This window comes from Microcaecilia unicolor, chromosome 12 (genome assembly GCF_901765095.1).
Source record: "Microcaecilia unicolor chromosome 12, aMicUni1.1, whole genome shotgun sequence".
In the NCBI taxonomy this organism is placed as follows: domain Eukaryota; kingdom Metazoa; phylum Chordata; class Amphibia; order Gymnophiona; family Siphonopidae; genus Microcaecilia; species Microcaecilia unicolor.
This window is the reverse complement of record NC_044042.1, coordinates 32,313,081-32,337,548: the sequence shown is the minus strand read 5'-3', so window position 1 is coordinate 32,337,548 and position 24,468 is coordinate 32,313,081. Positions and strand designations below refer to the sequence as shown.

Genomic DNA, 24,468 nt, shown 5'->3' with positions numbered 1-24,468 from the left:
TTTGGGGTTCTACATGGAATATTGCTAATCTTTGAGATTCTGAATGGAGTCTTGCTACTCTTCAGGATTCTACATGGAATGTTGCTACTAATTGGGATTCTGCCAGGTACTTGTGACATGGATTGGCCACTGTTGGGAAGCAGGATACTGGGCTAGATGGACTGTAGTTCTGACCCAGTATGACTAGTCTTATGTTCTTATTAGCCTTCCTCTTACTTGCTGCATTATCACCTATGTCCAAGTTACATGCACTGCCTTAAAAAAAACTTCAGACTGCAACATGTATATTTAATCCTAACTCTCTCTCTTTATGTCTGTCCTAAGAGTGCATCCCTCTTTCTTTATATGAGGCTCTAACTTCTGGAGCAGGGCTCTATCTATTCATATGTACTGCAGGCACTGGGACCGTATACTTTTATCAGCAACCCAAGGAGCAGGATTATCCATATTTCTAATCCTAACTCCCTATTTTAATATCTGTCCCAGGAAATAAGGGTCTGTCTCTATTTTTTCTCACAGGGAATGTGCTTTAATATACTAGATATACGGATTCCCTGAAGGTACAATATCCTGGGCCTGGAGGCCAGCACTAAGCTGCAATGGTGGCGAAGTCAGGAGTTTCCCTTCTGCCTTGATCACAGGGAAAGGTTGGTAAACAGAAGATACTGTGAGAGCAGAGTCTGAACAGGGAGCTCAGTGACTACAATGCAGTACGTACCCCTGGCACCTGGCTGGCAGGCATCATGTGTGCTCCTTGTGTCATGTGACATGGTCGATGGGCTACTCCAGGGTGCACAACATCACTGAGATCTTCTGTTTTAATCTGAAAGGTCAGGCAGAATTATCCTGAGAATGAAAATCAAGCATACACTGTCCCAAAATTCTATGAAGTTGTGTATCCAGTTTTAAGCGTACAATGCAAAGTTGCTCTCGAAAGTTATAGAATAAAGTCAGTTGTGCATGTAAATTAACTTAATAACGAACTGATGATTGGTGTTAATGAGCAATAATAGGCTACATTTTGCCTTTATTAGCACTGATTGACACTAGCAATTATGCACATAACTGCCTGTAACCCGGGTGACACCCGGATCTAGCTCTGATCCCGGGTACATATACCACAGTCACTACACGTTCAAGCCGCTCTCACCCCACTCACTTGTGCAGTCCGTCTCCGGTCGAGCTGAGGGGGAGGGGGTAAATGGTCCAGAATGGTGATCTGGGGGTTTGGAAGACTCTATACCGGGCAGGAACCCACTGTGCTCTCCAGTCCAGAAACCACTCTGCACATCAAGAGGTTTTATAACCAAACTGAACTTTATCAAACTTAGCTGCAACAGGCAGTCAGTAGCTCAAACTTTCTTCAATGCAATTCAAGCTTATTCTAGAGTTCCAGAGGTTTTGTGGCAAAATTAATGGTGTTTGCGAGAACCCCCTAATCAGGGTCCCTGCTTTCATCAGAATATATATGTATGAAGGATCCTTTAACTATGGGCTATTTACATTTATACAAATCCACCTGTCCAATGCTTATCCTGGCACCCAGATGTTGTTTTACAAGGCCTTAATTTCTCCTGCTGTCACGCACTTCTTTTCCATCTGGCATAGACCCCTTTTTGGGCTGCCCTCCTTCCGTGGGTGCACCCCGCTGGCTCACACCCCGGCCTTGAGCAAACCCTTGTTCTGCTCTGAATCCCGCTCCTGGATAGGACTCCCCAATCCCACCAGATCTCTCACTCCTTCTGCAGTTATTGCAAGGGTGGCACCAACCGCTCCTTAATTTCTGCCCGGTTGTAAATGGCTTTCCAGGACTCCCTTTCTCCTCCCGGGTCACTTGGCATGGGCTTTGTGGATCATCAGAGTTAGGGTTACCATATGTCCGGATTTACCCAGACATGTCCTCTTTTTGAGGACATGCGCCAATCTGCCCGTTTGTCCAGAAATCCGGCCCTAGTTCCCCTCCCCCCATCTCACTGAGTTCCCCCCCCCCCCAGGTCTCACTGAGTTGCCGCCACCACTATCCACCCCCTCCCCTGTAAAGATCAGGTCTCAAAAGGTCAGGCTGGCCCCCTGCCTCACCCCCTCCTGGAAGAGAGCAGGTGCTACTGAGCCAGCCCCCTCCAACCACCCGAAGGCTCTTCCCGGGCCTACCTTTAACTAGTCTGGTGGTCTAGAGGCCTCTTCAAGGCAGAAGCTATCTTAGTTGCTCCTGCCCTGCTGGTTCCTCCATAAAAATGGCTGCCAAGAGTTCTTGCAGCAGCCTTGCGAGACCTGCGTCTAACCTGGCCAGTTAGCAGTAATATTCAGCGACACTCCTGGTTCAGTGCTGCTGAATATTGGCAGCCAGCTCATTCAGCGGTATTTAACCAGGAGAAGCCTCTCCTTCCCAGTTAAACCCTTTTCAATATCAACCCTTTAGTTATTAAAAAAAAAGGGGAGGGCATCGTTAGGGTTATCTTGCACAAAACAGAAGTTACAACCCTAACGATGGGGGTGTGGGAAGGATAAACTTCAGGTAGCAGCAGGTATAACTCTGGCCACCTTCTGGGTCATGCGGGTCCTTTATCAGCCGTCATTTATTATGTTACTTTGTACCTCTGTATTATGCATTTAGTATATGTTGCATTTATGAACTGCAGAATGAAGTCATATCCTTTTGTCTCCTGGCCCTGCATCAGAAGCTGCAAGCACCTTTCTTTCTCCTTGGGCTAAACATGCAAATGTCTGCCTCCTGCTTCCTGTAGGGCCCTTATAGAGCAGGAATTCACAGAATAAACCTCTAGCTCACTCTCACCTTACTCATTCTAGTACTCCCCCAACTATTTCATCTCACCTCATCTTTTGCTTGTCTAAATTCTTCAGATACCTGAATGTTTCCATATGCCTCTGAGATTTTTCTCTTGAAAACCTAAAGGAGTTTAACACAAGCCCTAGTAAAAGATACAAATACAAGTGACACTTCTGTACTTGTTAAAATCTCTGGTTTAAGCAGTCTGGATATTCAGCAGCTTTTAACTGGACAGTGCCGCTCAATATGGGCTCTGACCACCTCAGTACTGTCTACGGAGTTGGGAAAGTCCCGGAAGTTATGTGGGCACCAGCGATTTCTAACTGGGCAAGTTGGATTGCAGAAAAGGCAGTCATAACCTTGACACTGAATATGGGCCTTACATAACCTCTAGGTCAGGCTTGTCTAACCTACGGCCCACGGGCCAGAACCCAGCCATCGAATGCTTTTTTTTCTAGCCCTCGGAAGCTTGGCAATTCTTCTGGTGCTTGCAGTGGGATTCCTGTTTCCCTGCCGCAGCTTGGCTCTCTGTAAGCATGAACCACTTGCTGCCTGAAGTTCAGGTTGATTTTGCGGTTTTCAAGTCTTGTGAGACTTGAAACCACGAGACCAACCTGAACTTCTGGCACCATGTGACTCAAACTTGCAGAGAGCCAAGTCATGGAGGGAAAGCAGGAATCTCACTATTTTTTTTGTTTTGTTTATATGAGTGAAAGAGACTGGGTGAAGGCAGGTTGGGGGGGGGGGGCTATATGAGCGAGAGCAAGAATGAGTGATAGCTGGGGAGGGAATGATGCATCACCATATTTTGCTACTATTTCATGAAACATGCAGCAAAATACAACAGTGTATGTTTTGGCCTTCCAAATGTTACCAAATATAAAATGTGGCCCCCCGACAGGAAAGAGTGGGACAAGCCTGCTCTAGGTATTGCTGAGACCTGGGTGCTCAATGCCGATGCCAGGAAATGGCCCAGCACTGAATATCCAGGTCTATTTTAGCAGACGGTGGTCAGCACTTGAAAACTGCTCACTGCAGCCGGCTGAATATTGATCCAGCTGTTTCCAGCAGCAGTGCATCAGCCAGCCTTTGCTGAGGTGTCGGAAGAGTGTTGCTTGGATTCCTCTCCCTGTGTATCTGGCTTTCTGCAGCCCAGAAGTTCCAGACACTCCCCACTTCAGTTCCGAGCAGAAACCAGACCGGTTTGCGGAACCCAAAAACAGTGTGGCATGCTGGAACTCGTTGCTGGTTCAACTGGAAAACAGAAAACACCTTTGGAGGGTGGAAATCATCCTCCCACTGACCCAGTTTGGTACTGTGCAGAACCTGACACTGCAAGGAGAGGGCAAGCACATCCTGTTGATCACAGGGATCAGATACTTCACACCACATCCCACTCTGTCTACCTGATATTCTTTCCCTCTTTTTCCTTCTCCCCCTATCTGGTCAAATATTAGTGAATTTCATGCCCTGCAGGACAGTGCATGTGATTTACCCTACCTATTAATGTGGGGGGAAAAAAAAGATGGAAATGGGGCAAGATAGAAATTCCTCACAAATGGGCCGATGATCAGAAGCAAACACAGGCGCTAGAGGCTGTTAGCGCCACACTAGTGCCTGCGTTTGCTACCGCCCCATGATCAGAGCCCCCAAGCGTGAGAAACAACGTGCTTGTGGGCTCTGAACGCAACTAGCATGCGAATGCATGCAAAACAGGGCTCCTAGTGCAAGTAGCATGCAAATGCATGCTAAATGTATTCCTCCCCAATGATCAGCGAGCAATGCACCAAACATTGGCGCACGGTCGGCGGCAAACCCTACGCCAGCTTGGAGCTGGTGTTAGGGTTTGCAGACCGTTGGGGAGGAATGGTAAGTCCTGTCCAGCATACATTTGCATGTCAGGCCTCCCATTCCCCCCCAAAGCATCAGCCCCCCCCCCCCCCCGCAGGAGTAGGAACTCCGATGTGACCCCTCCAGCAACACAGAGGCTGCAGGTCAAATGGAGCCCTGGTGGCCTAGTGGACATGAATCAAACTTCCCCCCAACTGGTGGTCTAGCGGCCCTCTTCCCCACTCCCCTAGCTTCGTTGGAGGAGGGCGGTGGCCTCTCTCCTCTTCCATTGGCTCCGCCTCGAAAATGGCAGCACCCAGCCCTGCCCAGTGCATCCTGGGATGTGCTGGGCGGGGCTTCACAACATATAAGGGACAGTAATTATTGCCAATTAGTACTCATTATTGCTCATTAAGACCTGTTATCAATGCTGATTAGCTTGTTAAGCCAATTAAGTTACGCACTATGTTATAGAAAACACCTGGATTTCAGCATGGAACACTAGGTCGCTATACAGAATCCGGGGGGGGGGGGGGTAAGTGCATACTAATGTCTGGGCCCCTTTTACCAAGCTGCAGCAAAAGGGGGCCTGTGCTGGCGTCGGCGCTTGTTTTTCACATGCGCCGAAGCCCCCTTTTACCACAGTGGGTAAAAGGGAAGTCTCTCTTTCCTGCAGGAAATGGCTGTGCAGCAAGTAAAGCACTTGCCGCATGGCCATTTTTTGGGGGTGGGAGTAGCCCTTACTGCCACCCATTGAGGTGGCAGTAAGGGCACCTGCGCTAACCCGGTGGTAACCGGGCAGTACGCGGCACTGCCCGATTACCGCCGGGTACACTCTGGTGCTACAAAAATAAATAGTGCCATATTTTACGGCACGCTAGGAGTGGGAAGTACCGCCGGGCTGCTGCGGTAGCCCGGCGGTACTTCCTGTTTAGCGAATGGTAAGCCCTGCTGCTTAGTAAAAGGGGCCCTCTGTTAGCACACGCTAAGCTTTTACAATGCTCCTTGCAGTTTGTGAACTGTAGATTTTCTGTTCTGGAAAGACCACATTACAGACACGCTACTTTGCATTAGTGGCTCATTCTGAGCAGTCCAGTGATTCCTGTCCATCCCATTCAGCCTTACCTGTCTGCTGAACTCCAATCCATTTCTTTCATTGCCTAGGGAAAAAAAAAAAAAAATTATTATCCACAGTTCTACACACCTTACCCTATGGCAGCTCAAGGTAAGCCATATAAAGTTATACAACAAAGTTAACGTCTCCACAGTGAGGATTAAATTCACTTCAGTTTAGCAGCCAGATTAGTGAAGAAAAGGAGAGGGAACCATGAGCCAGGCTACTGGACAAGTGGGACGTACTGGGATTTGTGCTACATGAAACACTCTGTTTCCAGACTACTCGTACCAAAATAGGAGCTAGTCCTCAAAAGCACTGTCAGTCAGTACTTTGTGTCATGCAGTCCGTGCATCTAAATCAGCTTTACCGGTGAACACAAGAAGCTTCTTATCCCCTGATAATAAAATTTATAAACTTGTTCAGTTAGCAAATGTCTAATTCAGAATAAATGTCCTAAGCACATTACAGCAATTATCTTATAACACATGAAACCCATAAGAAGTTGATTAAGTAACAGGACTTGGAGTGATGATTAATGCGTTACGTACTGGTATAGGAAAGCCAAAACAGGCACCTAACTACCATTTATCCTCAAGCCGTTTTGATTACGTTACCCCCCCCCCCCCCCTGCTTAAGCTTGAACACTGGCTCCCAGTTACTACTCACATTACTTTCAAACTACTCACACTAGTTTACAAATCATGTCCACCTTCTCCCCCTGCCTATCTTCATAAACTCCTTATCCCCTACATTCCCCTCCATTTCCTCCGTCCTGCCATCCACAACCTTCTCCAGCTGCCGTTACCTTCAGAACTCCATCTCACTTCTTCACGCTCCACCGCTTTTTGCTATGTCAGCCCAAAACTGTGGAACCAGCTTAGCTTCCGTTTCACATTATGAACCTAACAACTCTTTCTGCATTTAAGAAATCACTTTAAATCCCACCTGTTTACTCGAGTCTTTGCGTTAGATTTTCATTAGGTTGTTTTGGGGTTTTTTTTTTCCTTTCTTCTCCTCTCTCATTTTATTGTATTGTAAATCACTTTGAAGCAGGGGCGTAGCCAGACCTCGGTGGGAGGGGGGGCCAGAGCCCAAAGTGAGGTGGGCACATTTTGGCCCAGCTCCCCGCTGCCACCCCCTGCACCACTGCCCCCTGCCACCGTTGCTGCACGATTGTACCTTGGCTGGCGGGGGTCCCCAACCGCCGCCAGCTGAAGCGTTTGTCCTGCGCTGGTCTTGCATTGCCTGCCCTGCTCTGTTCTCAGTCGTGCCGTGCACGCTCGTTTTAATGAAATTGAGCATGCGTTTCACTAAAATGAGCGCGCACTGCGCAACTGAGAAGAGCAGGGTAGGCAATGCGGCGAGACCTGCGCAGGACAAATGCTTCAGCTGGCAGGGGTTGGGCACCCCCGCCAGCCAAACTAGGGGCCCCAGAGCCAATTTGGGAGGTCCAGGCCCCTGTGGCCCCCTGTAGCTACGCCACTGCTTTGAAGCCTAGAACAGGCCATATGGCGGTATGTCGAGCAGAAATAAATAAATAAACTGTACTTAGGTGCTATTCTATAACTGCAAGGAGTGCGTGAACATGGGCAGGGCATAAGTCACATGCTTGGACAAACCCCCCCTGGATTCTACAGTGTGACTTAAGTTGCGTACGCAAATCCAGTTGTATTCTGGATTTGTGTGTGCAACATAATTACTTAACAAGCCAATGAGCACTGATAATTGCCACTCAACAATGGCATTAATTAGAATTTACGTGCAGGTCTAAACATATTCTATAACGTGATGCGCCTGAATTCTAAATTGCATAGTTGAAAAGGGGGCGTGGTCATGGGAATTTCTAAAAACTATGCGCGTTGTTATAGAATATTCTCAGTCCGCGCCTAATTTAGGTCTCAGCATTTACACCAAGTTTTACTTGGCATAACTGCCCATGACTAAATTTAGTCGTGCGGACGAGCGCTCAGCATATTCAATAAACTGCGCAGAAATTTAGGCATGCTTTATAGAGTATGCCTAGGCATATTTCGGGCGTTTTGTAGACCAAGGGAGCTTGGCATGGTCTCAATCAAATGTGTGCAGTTTACAACATCCACTGAGCCCATGGCGTCTTTCATTGCTTGTTGATGCTGGGCTGAAAAGATAAGTACTTTTTCATTATTTTAATATGTTTAAAAGTATTATGGACTGTTTTCGTTCTAACGCTGAAGCACTATATTTGGTGCTCAAGTATTATATTTTTAAAAAAACGTTTATTTTTAAAAAATATTGATTTCACATAAGTGGGAGCACATTCAAGTTTATAACACGATTGCACTTTTCGCTTGGAGTAGGTTGCCAGATGAAAGAGGCGCAAATTTCACCTTTTTAGCGGTTGCGTACGTTGACTGCCACATGGATGTGTCATATGTCTGAGGGCTCTACGTCTTTAAATTTTAGTGTTTTCTCCTGGTTATATTTAAATATTAAGGTGATAACATTTTACACTTGTCTTTTACATGGCATAGGTTTGAGTACCTACATGTTGGCACTCGAATGCCAACCTAGGCTCTATTCTATAATGGAATCTAGGTGCAAAGATGCCTACGCTCTGCAACGCAGCAAAACCAAAGCTGGCAATAGACACAATATAACCTTCCCCCTCCCCGACCCCCATTGCACCTGAAACACTTGTACCTTTACTCGACCACAATATCACCTTGTATCTGTTTTTCTACCGGACCTGGCGAATGCCCTACGGTATTATGTAAGCCACATTAAATAGGTGGGAAAATGTGGGATACAAATGTAACAAATAAATTATAGAATACTATTATAGCACACAGATTTTGGACACATAATCCCCAATATTCAATGCTATTTAACTGTCCAGGAACGAGTCCTTGCCAGTTAAATAGCACTTAACTGACTATCTGTGAATATTCAGTGGGAGATAGCCAGCTTAGCTGATAAATGGCTATATCCTGTGATGTGGAGGGGCATAATTGAACGAAAACGTCTATCTCCATGGGCGTTTATCTCCGAGAACGGGTCCGTGAAGGGGCGGACCGAACCGTATTTTCGAAAAAAATAGACGTCCATGTTTTATTCGACAACTTGTGAGCTGGGCGTTTTTGTTTTTCAGTGATAATGGAAAATGAAAGCGCCCAGCTCAAAAACGAATAAATCCAAGGCATTTGTTTGTGGGAGGGGCCAGGAATCGTAGTGCACTGGTCCCCCTCACATGCCAGGACACCAACCGGGCACCCTAGGGGGCACTTTTACAAAAACAGAAAAAAAGGTAAAAGAGCTCCCAGGTGCATAGCACCCTTCCCTTGTGTGTTGAGCCCCCCAAATCCCCCTCAAAACCCACTGCCCACAAGTCTACACCATTACTATAGCCCTAAGGGGTGAAGGGGGACACCTACATGTGGGTACAGTGGGTTTGGGGGGTTGGACGACTAAGCATTAAGCAGCACAATTGTAACAGGTAGGGGGGGGATGGGCCTGGGTCCACCTGCCTGAAGTCCACTGCACCCCCTAACAACTGCTCCAGGGACCTGCATACTGCTGCCAGGGAGGTGGTTATGACATTTGAGGGTGAAAATAAAAAGTTGTGAAACATCATTTTTTGTGGTGGGAGGGGGTTAGTGACCACTGGGGGAGTCAGGGGAGGTCATCCCCGATTCCCTCTGGTGGTAATCTGGTCATTTAGGGCACTTTTTGGGGCCTTATTCGTGAAAAAATAGGGTCCAGGAAAAGTGCCCTAAATTCTAGCTACAAACGCATACTTTTTTTCCATTATCGGCGAAAGGCGCCCATCTCTCCTCGGCCGATAACCTCGCCCCAGTTCCACCTTCGCCACGCCTCCGACACGTCCCTGTCAACTTTGTACGCTTCCGCGATGGAGTGCAGTTGAAAACGTCCAAAATCGGCTTTCCATTATACCGATTTATTCGTTTTTGTGAGATAAACGTCTATCTCCCGATTTGGGTCGAAATCTAGGCGTTTTTCTCTTTCAATTATAAGGTGGATAGTCTGCTAGCCACTAATATTCAGATCATCGCTGGCTAACTTTGGCAGCCAAATTCAGCCACTGAAATAGCAGGCCTACTTTTGGCTGGTTTCAACTTAACTGGCCAGTGCCAAATATTGACTTGGCCGGTTAAGTTGAAAACAGACAAAAATTAACCGAATATTCAATGCCAGTCACCGTCAACAGCCTGCCATTGAAAATCCAGTCTCACCGCCGATCACAGGATGCAGCCTGGCTAACTCCCATGGTCTGAACATCAAGCCCAAAACTTTTAGCACCCATTATAGAATTGCTCCTTTAGGAGGTAATATTCAACCTGTAGTAGTCAGCACTTTTTTAAGCTACGGATCTCCATGGGTCGAGCTGAGCTCCGCCCATGGACCGTCCCTGCACTAACCGGACTGTACAGGGTCATTTAGTGCTGCTATTCAGTAGAGATATGCATTCATTTACAATGATAAGGAAAATGTCAAATGACATGTTTCCTATTATTATCAAACAAAAACGAGCAGAAAAAAACATGAAAATTAATGTTCTATCATTTGCTGATAACAGTGAACATTCTTGCAACAAGGGTACCTGTACGCACATGCTCAAACCACTTTGCATGTGCACATAGAAGATAATTCAATAAATGTCACCAACACTTAGGTAGGGTTACAATACGTCCAGGTTTCCCCGGACATGTTCTCTTTTTAGGCAACTGTCCAGGTGTCTGGACGGTTTTCTAAATTGGGGGGCTTTGTGACCATTTTGGCCAAGTTTAAAAAAACCCGTCATACTCATTCCCAATAGTGGCAGGAGAGCCACAGGCCCATCCACCCACCCCTGAAGTCTTCCTCACTTCACCTCCCCTCCTGGCAGATGGGCACCTCCTGTCTAGTCCTTTCCTCCTCCCAGTGGTCATCCAATCTTCGGATATGTTGCCGACAGTATCAGTGACTGAGGCACTCGGATATGTTGCCGGCTGACTTCTCTTCTCTCTGCCGTGTCCCACCTCCTGTGATGTAATTTCCTGTTCCCGCGGCCAGAAGTGGGTGCCTCAATCGCCGACACTGCTGGTAAGTGATAATAAAAAGCCTCCCGCTCTCCCTAAGTGTGTGTGGGTACAGCTTTTTAAAAATTGTTGTGGGGGGCAGGGGGGCATTTTATTTTTTGTATCCTCTTTTTTTGTCTCCACTATGGTAACCTTAAACTTAGGTGCCGAAAAAATTCAGTGCAAAGTGCTATTCTATAAAGGGTACATGGCCCTATATAAAATAGCGTTTAGCACAGATCCCGCACCTCTTTTGGGGGCCGGATTTACACCAGCTGAAACCTGGTGTAGATGCTGGCACCCAAGTTAAGCGCAGTTAGACAGTATTCTGTAATTCTGCACACAACTGTCTGGAACTCTCCCGACACGACCATGGCCAAGCCCCATTTTGTGATACGCACCATGGGAGTTAGTTGCCGTGCCTTATAAAAAAAGTGTGCATCCAGATGCATGTGGAAATTTTAATGAATGCCAATTAAAAATTGGTTGTTAGCACTCTGTTATTGATGGTTCAGAGCTCATTATCCAATTCATTTATTTTCAGCAGTTGATATACCACAAGTGATCACTGAGGCAACTATGTGGTTTACAATTTCTATCACAGCTACTTTGCACTTTTGGGCTCACAATCTGTTATATATTGTAACTGGGGCACTGGAGGGCTAAGTGACTTGCCCAAGGTCACAGAGATCGCAGAGGGAATTGAATGTGGTTCCCCAGGATCTCAACCCAGTGCTGACTGTTAGGCAGCAGCAGGAACTGAACCTGGTTCCCCAGGTCCACAACCTGCTGCACTAACTGTTAGGCCACTGCTCCTCCACACACATCTCAGAAGTGCACCCAAAGCTGGGTGCGCAACTTTGCATGCAGGGGAAAGTGCATGCTCTTCAAAAAGAATGTATCCTGTTTGTACATAGCGTGCCCTCTTTCAAAACAATGGTGCATTCATGGACTTTACTCCCATGTAAAAAATAAAATAAAATAAAATGGCCAAAAGAAAATAAATAAAACAAACGTTACTGGAAACGACACAAGAAATGGTGCAAACCGAACACTTTCTGACTGCCCATGGCCCGTCCTGCAAGGAATATTTATCCTGTATACATTGCAAGCACAAGGTATTGTAGCTTGCATCAATGAATTTAAAAATGAATCCTCCTGTTTGCTTTCCCAAGTCTGCCCCCGGCAGATAAATACTGTATGTGTGCATTCTCAGCAGTGTACAATTTTACCCCACAGAGGGTCCGGGACAATTTCTCAAATAGTTTACAAAAGGCTCTGCTAAACATAGAGCCTATTGTAAAATACATACAGGGGCAAGTATATTACATAACCTGAAAAAAGCAGCATCACGCATGTTTTTACACATATAAGATTTGATAAAACACATGTACATGCTGATTTTACAAAATACATGCACGGCACCCCGACAAAATAGCCTTGTAACAAAATAGCCATTGACAAATCAGCCTCCAACAAAATAACCATAGACAAAATGGCCCCGCCCACAAAATAACCCTTGTCAAAATGGCCTCTTGAAAAAAATAACACATCACAAAAAAGATGATAAACTACATAATTTATTGAAACACGTAATAAAATAGCATTTCAAAAACACAATAAGTATATTGAAATAGACATGAAATGGCATTTCATGTAGTTTATTGGGCAGACTGGATGGACCATACAGGTCTTTATCTGTCATCATTTACTCTGTTACTATGTTACTTCTTTGCAAAACTATAATTCTCTAAATAGACAAATTATGTGCTACACCTGCTGCACCAAGAAAAAAGACAATTGATATTAATATATATATTTTTTTAAAATCATTTATCCTCCACCTTTTAAGACACTGCCTATCCAGCAGGATGGTGATGGCACAAGGAAAACAAGTTTAGTTTAGTGAAGACTATCACAAAATAACCTGTTCCTTAGCTGGGCTCTAGTAGATACTACTATTATGTTCTATCATTATCCTGTTACCCCAAATCCTTCTATAATGCTAAAAGTATCTTTTCCTGTATGCTTCCACTACCCTGTTTCCCCGAAAGTAAGACATCCCCCGAAAATAAGACCTAGTACAGGTTTTCCTGAATTGGTAGATATAAGGCCTCCCCCGAAAGTAAGACCTAGCAAATTTTTGTTTGAAAGCAGGGCCGCCGAGAGTCGGACAAGGCCGCCCCCCCCCCACCCGATGTTGCCGGGCCCCCCTCCATCCACCCTCCGTCGCTCCTGGAACTAACCTTAAACGCCTTCTTTCACCTTCGCAGCAAGCAGCAGCAGGGCAGACCTCTCCTTCCTTCCGTGCCCCGCCCTCGCGGACGTTACGTCAGGTGAGGGCGGGACACGGAAGGAAGGAGTGGCCTGCCCTGCTGCTGCTTGCTGCGAAGGTGAAAGGAGGCGTTTAAGGTTAGTTCCGGGAGCGACAGAGGGCAGGCGGGCCAACCCCGATGTTTCCCCGAAAAATAAGACAGCCCCTGAAAATAAGACCTAGCACATTTTTGGGGGCAAAAATTAATATAAGACAGTGTCTTATTTTCGGGGAAACACGGTATTCATGATGTATTGTAAGCCACATTGAGCCTGCAAAGAGGTGGGAAAATGTGGGATACAAATGCAATAAATAAATAAAAATAGATTGAAAATGCGGCCATACCATGCCTCTATGGTTATATTTCATTAATAATTTAGGGGTCCTTTTACAAAGGTGCGCTGAAAAATGGCTTGCGGTAGTGTAGGCGCAGGTTTTGGGTGCAAGCCATCCATTTTTTTAGCATGCCTGTAAAAAATGCCTCTTTTTTTTTTTGCCGAAAATAGACATGCGGCAAAATCAAAATCGCCGTGCGTCCACTTTGGGTATGAGACCTTAACACCAGCCATAGACCTAGCGGTAAAGAATCTGTGCGGTAATGACCTACGCGCGTCAAATGCCACTTGACACACAGAAAATAAAAAATATTTTTCAGACGCACCTAGTGACTGTGCGCCAAAATTGAAATTACTGCAAGGGCCATGTGGTAACCAGGCGGTAACTCCAATTTGGCACACATTCGGTGCGTGTAGGCGCCTACATGGCTTAGTAAAAGGGGGCCTTAATTAATTGGCTTTCTTGAATGATATAACCTTTGGATGTAGGAACAAAAACATAAACTTATTTATTCAATATCACAATTCTTCATGTACAGTCATAAAACAACCTTTCAGCGTTGATAGTGTTCACAATGAGCTCCTTTTATTATCGACCAGATAGAAGAGATAAAGAATTTTCAGTTTTGGCACAGTATAAGTCATCACAAGAACAAAATATTAGAAAACCAATGGACTGCAGTAGGGGCTTATAGCCCATTTAGTTATGTTTAAACAAAAGAAATCTGCATTAAACAAAACATTTATTTTTAGTTTGACTTATAAAACCACTTGTCTGTGAAACTTGCTCAAAAACAGAATAATCCATTTCTATATCTAGAATGTAACCTTCTTCAAAACAGTTGAAGATATAATTCTACGAGCTCCAATGAATGGAGAGTTTAATTTTACTTCCATTTATTTTCAATATATTCAATATATTCCATCATCTTTATAACCAGGGGTGTAGCCAGACCTCGGCGGGAGGGGGGGGGGCCAGAGCCTGAGGTGGGGGGGCACTGTTTAGCCGCCTCCCCCCACCGCTGCTGCCACCACCGCAGCTACCACAAAACCCACCCACTGCCACCGCCACTGCAGCCGCCGCAAAAATAACCCTGCCGCCGCCACATCAGGTACCATGTTTGCTGGCGGGGGTCCACAATCCCCGCCAGCCGAAGAGTCTTCTTCAGCGCCGGTCGACTCCGGTGCCTTCGTGGCGTGATCATCTGTTTGACGCCTTACGTCCTGCACCATGCATGTAGCCCCGTGCAGGACGTAAGGCATCAGAAACAGATGATCACACTATGAAGGCGCTGGAATCGACCGGCGCTGAAGAAGACTCTTCGGCTGGCGGGGATTGGGGACCCCAGCTAGCAAACAAGGTACCTGATGTGGCGGCAGGGTGGGGGGGAGGGCAGCGGCAGGGGGGTCAAATGTAGAGGGGGCCAGGGCGCAATCTGTGGGGACCCATGCCCCCATGTAGCTACGCCCCTGTTTATAACACCAGGCTTCCCAAGGCAGAGTACAACAGCAGTTAAGATGAACCCGTCAGAAAATAGGATATTCTCACTGAAATTTGGCCGTCTGTATTGTAGTTTATAATTGCTGTTTCTACCAGCTACAATAATTTTTTAAGCTGTTTTAGTGTTATTCAATTTTAATTTCATATAATGGACTAGACAGGCTCACCCTGTCTCCTGTTTTCATCCAACCTCCTTGGCTAATACTGTCTCCTGTACATAATCTATCCTCCTTGCTCCTCCCCTTCCATCCCTCAAACCTGCTTTTCTTTAGTGGCCCCTGCCTGAGACAGCACCGAATGCTTCACTCTGCCACGTCCACCCTTGCGTACACAGGAAGTTGTGTCAGAGGGGCGGGGCAGAAGGAAGCATCAATGCTGGCTCAGGCACCCTGTGATTGCTGCAGGGCATGACCACTAAAGAAAGCAGGTTTGAGGGACCGAGGGAGAGGGGGGAAAAGAAAGCGAAAGCGGTGCTAATCTGTTAGACTCGGGCAGGGGGAGGGTTTGAGGAAAGAAGAGGGACGGTTTTGGTTCCATATGGGAGGGGGGGAGGGAAGAAGGGCAAGAAGAGCTAGTTATGCCATGCTGCTATGTGGCGGCCCAGCAGCAGGAGAGGTAGGCAATGCAAAAGAAAGGACAGATTAAAAATAGATAAGTGGGCCATTTTGTCAGGGGGCTAATATGTCGGGGGCCATTATGTGGGCGGGCCATTTTGTCAAAGAATATTATGTCTGGGCCTTTTTTGTTAGTTTTTTTATTTGTCGGGACTATTTTATCTCAGAGTTTTTTTAATGGGGCTCTTTTGACAAAGCTATTTTGACCCGGTACCAACTGATGTTGTGTTGGGCAAAATATTGTTAGGGCCATGGCCCCAGTAGACCACCCCATTCCACTTCCTATGATTGATAGAGACCCCTAGATTCAAATGAGCAGGTAGCTTACATGTCTGCCTTGGAGCAGGCATAGATGCCGATGGGAAGATTTTCTAAAGTATAGGTTTTCTGTCATGGTAAAATAGAAAATGCACATAGAGAGGGTAAGTCAGGTTTTCAGGATACCCACAATGAATATACATGAGATAAATTTGCATGCACTACCTCCATTGTCTGCTAATCTTTCATGCATGCATATTCATTGTAGATATCCTGAAAACCCTGACTGGGTGTGTACCCAGGACAGGGTTGAGAATCCCTGGCCTACACTGACAGGGCAAGAGCGTGTCTCTTTGTAGCCAGTTTTACAATCACATGGGTGCCTACGGCCCAGGGGCGTATCTGGACTCCGGCGGTAGGGGGGGCCAGAGCCAGAGGGAGGGGGCACATTTTAGCCCCCCCCCGCCGCCGAGCCCCCACCGCCACCAATGACTCTCTCCACCCCCCTCCCGCCGCCAACCCTCCCCCGCTGCCGTTCTTACTTTTGCTGGCAGGGGACCCCAACCCCCGCCAGCCGAGGTCTGCTTCCACCTGCCGCTGCCGTAAAAACTTCTTCTTCAGCCGGCGGGGGACCCCAAACCCCCGGCAGCCGCCCCGCGGTGTTTAAAATTCATCTTCGGCCTCCGTGGCCGTGCTGCTGTGATAGGCGCTGTTGAAATCCACTTCGGAGTCTGACGTCGCAGCACGTACAACGTACAACGACGTCAGACTCCGAAGTGGATTTCAACAGCGCCTATCACAGCAGCACGGCCACGGAGGCCGTAGATGAATTTTAAACAGCGCGGGGCGGCTGGCGGGGGTTTGGGGTCCCCCGCCGGCTGAAGAAGAAGTTTTTACGGCAGCGGCAGGTGGAAGCAGACCTCGGCTGGCGGGGGTTGGGGTCCCCCGCCAGCAAAAGTAAGCAACGGCAGCGGGGGAGGGTTGATGGCGGTAGGGGGGTCCAGGGCAAAATCTGCGGGGGCCCAGGCCCCTGAGGCCCCACGCAGATACGCCCCTGCTACGGCCATTATGTTAGAAACATATCCAGCATTTACATGTGTTCATCACATTTCGGAGAGCTGCTAGGTACTTGTGGAGACCTACACCATGCTGGGAGTTCAAGGAGCTGTGGTGTGGGTGTGGCTTAGACCAGGCTTAAATCTACATATATATGCCTCATTTTATAAAGGGAATAAACCAGGGGCATAGCTACATGGGGCCACGGGGGCATGGGCCCCCGTAGATTTGGCTCTGGCCCCCCACACCGCCAACCCCTTCGACCCCCCCTCCCGCCGCCAACCCTCCCCCACCGCCATTGGGTACCTTTGTTGGGTCCCCAACCCCTGCCAGCCGAAGTCCTCTTCTCCGGCGTGGCCGCGTTTCTGATCTGCAAGGGCAGGCTTCTGTTTCTGTGAGTCTGACGTCCTGCATGTACGCCGGAGAAGAGGACTTCGGCTGGCAGGGGTTGGGGACCCCCGCCAGCAAAGGTACCCAATGGCGGTGGCGGGGGAGGGTTGGCGGTGGCGGGAAGGGAAATGGGACTTGATATACCGCCTTTCTGAGGTTTTTGCAACTACATTCAAAGCGGTTTACATATATTCGGGTACTTATTTTGTACCAGGGGCAATGGAGGGTTAAGTGACTTGCCCAGAGTCACAAGGAGCTGCAGTGGGAATCGAACTCAGTTCCCCAGGATCAAAGTCCACTGCACTAACAACTAGGCTACTCCTCCACTCCGGGAGTGGGAAGAGGGGGTCGAAAGGGTTGGCGCCTGGGGGGGGGGGGGTCAAAGGTGGTGGTGGCGGGGGGGGGGGGCGTTAAATGGCAGGGGGGGGTCGGCGGTGGGGGGGTAGGCGGCAGGGTGGGGGCTAAAATGTGCCCCCTCACCACGGGCTCTGGACCTCTCTCCTGTCGAAGTCTGGCTACCCCCCTGGAATAAACACGTATGGGGAGAAGTATCCATGTCAGGTTCTACATCAGCTCAAAGGCACACATAGGTTTTGAAAAGATGTTCATTTCAGCCGGAGCTTTACAGGAGGAATTAAAGGAGTGAATTCTCCTTAATCCTAGGCAGTTTATTTCCAGATCCAAAATGAAACCAAGTTAAAGTTGTGACCTCACTACTTAATTGGTAGCACTTACATGTGTAGGTTTGTAAAACGGGGCTGCTAAACATTGAAGATGTTCCAGTTTTACAAGTGAGTGCCAACTACTCCGTGTGGAGTCTGACAGGCTCATGCTGTTCATTTTTTCAGTGTGTACTTTTGTAAAACAGATGTTCCTGCAGGGATTTCAGAAAAGGATTTGCATTAGCATATTCTTTTCTAAGACACCACCAAAATTGAACAAGTCCTGACATGCTCAATTCTCTCTCCTTGTTGTTCCTGCAGAAATTGCCACTAACGTGAAGCTGTGGGCATTACCAGGGCCGCCGAGAGGGTGAGTCGGGCCAGGGCCGCTGCTGTCCCCCAGGATCGCTGTCGCCCACTCCCCAGAATCATCATCCCTCCCGCCTGCCTGCCCAAAGTACCTTGGCGCGGCCCCTTTCTCTGCTCAGCATTGCCTGCCCCTGTGGCTGCTTTGCTCAGGTCGCACATGCTCGGTCTCAAAACTGAGCATGCGCGGCCTGAGGACCCAGCTGCTAGGCAGCCAATGCAAGGTTGGGCCCGGCGCAGGAGTTTTCTCTCTCCTGCTCCTGTCGGGACGCGATCACCCAGGTTCTGGGCATTACTGCCTGCTCAGAAATTTTGCAACATTGCCTCATCTTACCTCTCTGTGCTTTAGGACCCATGGTTCCTGCTCTCAAAGTCACAGTACTAACCCTGTGATGTGTATTTTGTACCGTGGCTATAAGAAGGGCAGACACCAGTCCTAAAGTAGAATAAATACCCCCTGGGGAAATGCTACGGTTATAGGAAGAGAAGGCACATGACCCGAAGCTAGATATTAAGAAGCTGTTTGAATCATTGCTATATAAGAGCAGGCTGGGAATTGAATTTAACATCTATATGATGCCCTCTCCGGCCTCAATCACCTTCAGCTTACATCCTCATAACAATAATAATTTTAAAAGAAACAACCTCTAAATAAGTACTCTTACAATAAATTAGGAAGCTAGTGGTATGGTAACATCAAAACCCCAAGCATACATACATATCAACCCACCCAGCCACCCCTAATTTCCACTCAGATCACAGAGTCATCCTCTCACCCCAAACTGGACTCCTAATATTTATACACCAAAGCTCCAAGCTTACTTCAGTCACCAGGCTATACAACATTTTTAAACTTTTTTTTAAAGTTCTGATAATCCTAGTAATCAATCTGCTTCACTGGGATTCATATCCAAAGCTGTGGAGCTAACCCTCAGAAGAAGGCACACCATTTTGCGCTCAAGTCCTAAAATGTCTTTCCTCTTGGGCTTTCAGGGTTTGTGGGTTGATTAGAGAGAACCTTCCCAAAACACATCACCTTATCTTATGGTGCAAATACTCAGAACCAATACCCTTCAAAGCTAAAAAATAAGACAGAGCATCTTGAACCAAACACTCTGATCAATTGCCAGCCATTTTTAACAAGAGTGGGGAGGCCCTGTCACAAGGTCACCTCCCAGTACACATTTTTACTGGCATGGTTTTATCTTCATTTTTGGAACAAGTGTTAGGTAGCCTCATCCAGAAAGTTCAAGCAGATATCCGCCCAGGCGGAGAACTCTGAAATCCCATGAAATGAAGCAGATGCAGAAGAATAGTGGAGAACTGACCACGGACTCCAGAAACGAGGAAGACAATCGATGCTTTAGAAGGTTTATTGATCAGACTCAACACAGTACTGTGTTTTGGCCTATGGCCTGCTTCAGGAGTCTTTGGCAATGAATGCATTATAAAAACTCCAATATTAAATCTTTCCAGTCTAGTACTGCAAAAAGGTTAGTCTTGAGAAGGGCGACGAAAATGAAAAAGGGGATGGGACGACTTCCCTATGAGGAAAGGCTAAAGCGGCTAGGGCTCTTCAGCTTGGAGAAAAGACGGCTTAGGGGAGATATGATAAAGGTCTATAATATAATGAGTGGAGTGGAATGGGAAGACAAGAATTGTGCTGTTTACTCTTTCCAAAAATACTAGGACTAGGGGGCACGCAATGAAGCTAGAACGTAGTAAATTTAAAACAAATCAGAGAAAATATTTCTTCACTCAACATGTAATTATTAAACTCTGGAATTCGTTGCCAGAGAATGTAGTAAAAGCAGTTAGCTTAGTGGGGTTTAAAAAAGGGTTTGGATGGCTTCCTAAAGGAAAAGTCCATAGACCATTATTAAAATGGACTTGGGAAAAATCCACTGCTTATTTCTAGGATAAGCAGCATAAAATGTATTGTTTTGGGGATCTTGCCAGGTACTTGTGACCTGGATTGGCCACTGTTGGAAACAGGATGCTGGGCTTGATGGACCTTCGGTCTATCCCAGTATGGCAATACTTATGTACTTATGTAAGACCTTTGCAACAATGTTGCCAGTAACAGATAATCTGTGCGTCCTCTAATCGTACAGCATGAAAGAACCAGGTAGCTATCTGGGTACCACCTCTAAATATCAGTATTACCCAGGTAACTTCTGGCAGGCCCCTCAGTAACCAGATATTCAGTTCTGATACCCAGATAGGGGCCGACACTTAATGACACATTGAACTCCAGAATTCTTGGGATAAAGTGAGATATAAATTTCATAAATAAATAGAATAAATATCCTGGTCTAATTCAGCCAGTAGCAGCCAATGTTGAACGAAACACTGACTGCCAGCAGCTGAATCCTGCTCCTTAAATTTCTGGATTTCTACCCTGGATGCACAATCTCAAAAATCTCACTCTTTGGGACGGTTCATCCCTGCAATCTCTGCAACTGGTGAAGCTGAAATATTGAGCCTGTTTTGGTTTTTTTTTTAAACCAATCTTCCAGTCATGAAGAAGGATTTCAGTTCTGTAGTTTGGTTCACACACTGGACCCAGAGATGTGTGTTGCCCTTAGTAAACAAGCATCTACACCATTTTCATGCTGCTGCAATGAAGCAACAGGTTATGGGGTGGGGCTGGACCCCAGAAGGTCCGGGCCCAGGTGACCAGGAGTTGTTGTTTCAGGGCCAGGTGCATGTCTGCTTTCATAAGAGGCCTTTGTGCATCCACCAGCTCTTTTATTATTCCCCTCTCCAGGATGAAAACGATAATAACTCAGATTTGAATTTCAAACAACCTCCTGTCCTCTACTCCTCCACAAACACTGACTGGGATCCTGAAATATGTAAATTTTTTACTGTCTTGTAAGGATAGAGTATGAAAATGAGCAGCCTATGCAAATCATTAGGCCACATTGCCATAGCAACCCGTGGTCTCCATTCCTCTTCTGTTTTTAAGTTTGTTTTTGGCTAGGCCTTGGGGTTCCAGGTGGATCATGGAGTCTGTACAGGGTGGAGGAAACTGATGAGGCAAAGTGAGAAAAGTATAAGTGGAACAGGTCAGAGGCACAAAGTCCATTCCAAAGTTTTCAATCCAACAGTTCCAAGTCCTGAGAATACATTTAGGGTTGATGGATTATACAGTAGTTTTAAAAACAGCAAAATATGGTATTATAAAGCATTCAGTTTGAGCATTTTGTTTTATCAAGGTTAGAACACTCTGTTTCTGTGTATTTGTGTATGAATTTATACTACAATAAGTTGAAGTAATGTTTTCTGTGGATGATACACTAATTTGCACCTGTCTGTTCACTTGATAAGATGCATAAACTTTAATTTTGTTGTAACTTCACTTTGCAAATACCAATAAAGATATGTTAAAAAAACAAAAACAGTTTCATAGTCATGAACTCCACTTACGTACAGTTTAATAGGTCTTCATTTTTTAAAATTCTTTATCATTATATTGAAATAATCACAAGTAACAACTTGCACAAGAAACATACCCCCCTGTTTACTAAGTCACGTGGCAATGCCGACACAGCCCTTTCAAAGTGAATGGGCTGCGTGTGTTGGTATTAGCGCACCAGCAGCCGCTAGTGCAGCTTAATAAACCGGGGGGATAGAGAGTAATTATAACAAATGAAAATACTAAAATGCTGTTTACAAAGCCAAGCTAGCGATTCCGGTGTGGCAAATGCGATGAAGCCCATAGGAAGTGAATGGGCTTCGGCGCATTTGCCGTGCAAGAATTGCTAGCAAGGCTTTGTAAAAGGAGCCTTAAATATACAAGCAAAACACAAAACTTTTCCTTAGACCACAATAATAGAGGGGATGCAACCAACATGATAAGGAGATCAAAATAGGGCAAAACAGAAGCAAAGGCACATCGGGCTTCTTTTACAAAACCAATCTAGCGATCCCCACGCAGCAAATGAGAGGAAGCCCATCCTCAATAAATCCCACAATATCCCTCAGCAGTCGCTTAACTTCTTGATACCACAGTCCCACTGGAAGAAAACATATTTTTGACCCAAATATTTAACTATACATTTACATGGGTACGCTAACAAATACGATATAAACTTCATATCACAAAATCAACTTAACATTTATAAACACAATAAAAACAGTATATATAAAATTAAAAACAAGAAAAAAAACCACATCATAAATTCAATTAAAACCTTTCCCAATAAACGGTTTCTTCAGTTTCCTAAAATACTTAACACCCTGCTCAATGCACATCTTTTTTTGACAACATATTGTGAAACCAAGGGGCAGCACTAGAAAAAGCACTAAATCAAATTCAATGAGAGAACTTCAAGTGAGATAGAATTTTGGATCATGGACTCCATACTGGGCACACTGTAAAAAATCATGCAGATAAACTGGGAAGCCCCCTCCCTTCTCAAAACCTTGAACACTATGCAACAGATTTTACATTTCACACCTTGAACTATAGGTAACTAATGCAGGGAATATAAAGATGGAGTAATATAAGAATATAAGTGTTGCCATACTGGAACAGACCGAAGGTCCATCAAGCCCAGTATCTTGTTTCCAACAGTGACCAATCAGGTTACAAGTACCTGGCAAGATTCTAAAACAGTACATTTTATGCTGCTTATCCTAGAAATAAGCAATGGATTTTCCCCAAGTCCATTTTAATAATGGCTTATGGGCTTTTCTTTTAGGAAGCTATCCAAACCTTTTTTAAACCCCTCTAAGCTAACTGCTTTTACTACATTCTCTGGCAACAAATTCCAGAGTTTAATTACATGTTGAGTGAAGAAATATTTTGTCCGATTTGTTTTAAGTTTAATACTTTTAGTTTCATTGCATGCCCCATAGTCCTAGTATTTTTGGAAAAAGTAAACAAGCAATTCATGTCTACTCGTTCCACTCCACCATTATTTTATAGACCTCTATCATATCTCCTCTCAGCTGCCTTTTCTCCAAGATGAAGAGACCCAGCTGCTTTAGCCTTTCCTCATATAGAAATCGTCCCATCCCCTTTATCATTTTCGTCGCTCTTCTCTGTACCTTTTCTAATTCCACTATCCACCTTATAATTGAAAGAGAAAAACGCCTAGATTTCGACCCAAATCGGGAGATAGACGTTTATTTCACAAAAACGAATAAATCGGTATAATGGAAAGCTGATTTTGGACATTTTCAACTGTACTCCATCGCGGAAGCGTACAAAGTTGACGGGGGCGTGTCGGAGGCGTGGCGAAGGTGGAACTGGGACGTGGTTATTGGCTGAGGAGAAATGGGCGCCTTTCGCCGATAATGGGAAAAAAGTATGCGTTTGTAGCTAAAATTTAGGGCACTTTTCCTGGACCCTGTTTTTTCACGAATAAGGCCCCAAAAAGTGCCCTAAATGACCAGATTACCCCCAGAGGGAATCGGGGATGACCTCCCCTGACTCCTTCCCACCACAAAAAATGATGTTTCACAACTTTTTATTTTCACCCTCAAATGTCATACCCACCTCCCTGGCAGCAGTATGCAGGTCCCTGGAGCAGTTGTTAGGGGGTGCAGTGGACTTCAGGCAGGTGGACCCAGGCCCATCCCCCCCCTACCTGTTACAATTGTGCTGCTTAATGCTTAGTCGTCCAACCCCCCCAAACCCACTGTACCCACATGTAGGTGCCCCCCTTCACCCCTTAGGGCTATAGTAATGGTGTAGACTTGTGGGCAGTGGGTTTTGAGGGGGATTTGGGGGGCTCAACACACAAGGGAAGGGTGCTATGCACCTGGGAGCTCTTTTTCCTTTTTTTTTGTTTTTGTAAAAGTGCCCCTTAGGGTGCCCGGTTGGTGTCCTGGCATGTGAGGGGGACCAGTGCACTACGAATCCTGGCCCCTCCCACGAACAAATGCCTTGGATTTATTCGTTTTTGAGCTGGGCGCTTTCATTTTCCATTATCACTGAAAAACAAAAACGCCCAGCTCAGAAATTGTCGAATAAAACATGGACGTTTATTTTTTTCGAAAATACGGTTCGGTCCGCCCCTTCACGGACCCGTTCTCGGAGATAAACGCCCATGGAGATAGACGTTTTCGTTCAATTATGCCCCTCTATATCTTTTTTGAGATGCGGTGACTAGAACTGCACAAAGTATTTGAGGTGCAGTTGCACAATGGAGCGATACAAAGGCATTATAA

General features: G+C 46.1%; 1 protein-coding gene across 5 annotated transcripts in view; it reads right to left on the bottom strand.

The window, feature by feature from the left end:
* Nucleotides 1–24,468, bottom strand: part of POU2F3 (POU class 2 homeobox 3) — a 75,269-nt gene that overhangs the window by 14,172 nt on the left and 36,629 nt on the right. For all 5 annotated transcript variants that reach the window (XM_030221771.1, XM_030221772.1, XM_030221773.1 and 2 more), the window contains exons 3-4: nucleotides 5,744–5,778; nucleotides 719–823 (exon numbers count right to left, since the gene is read on the bottom strand). In XM_030221771.1, the coding sequence (XP_030077631.1) occupies nucleotides 719–823; nucleotides 5,744–5,778 (140 nt within the window). The remainder of the gene's footprint in view (nucleotides 1–718; nucleotides 824–5,743; nucleotides 5,779–24,468) is intronic.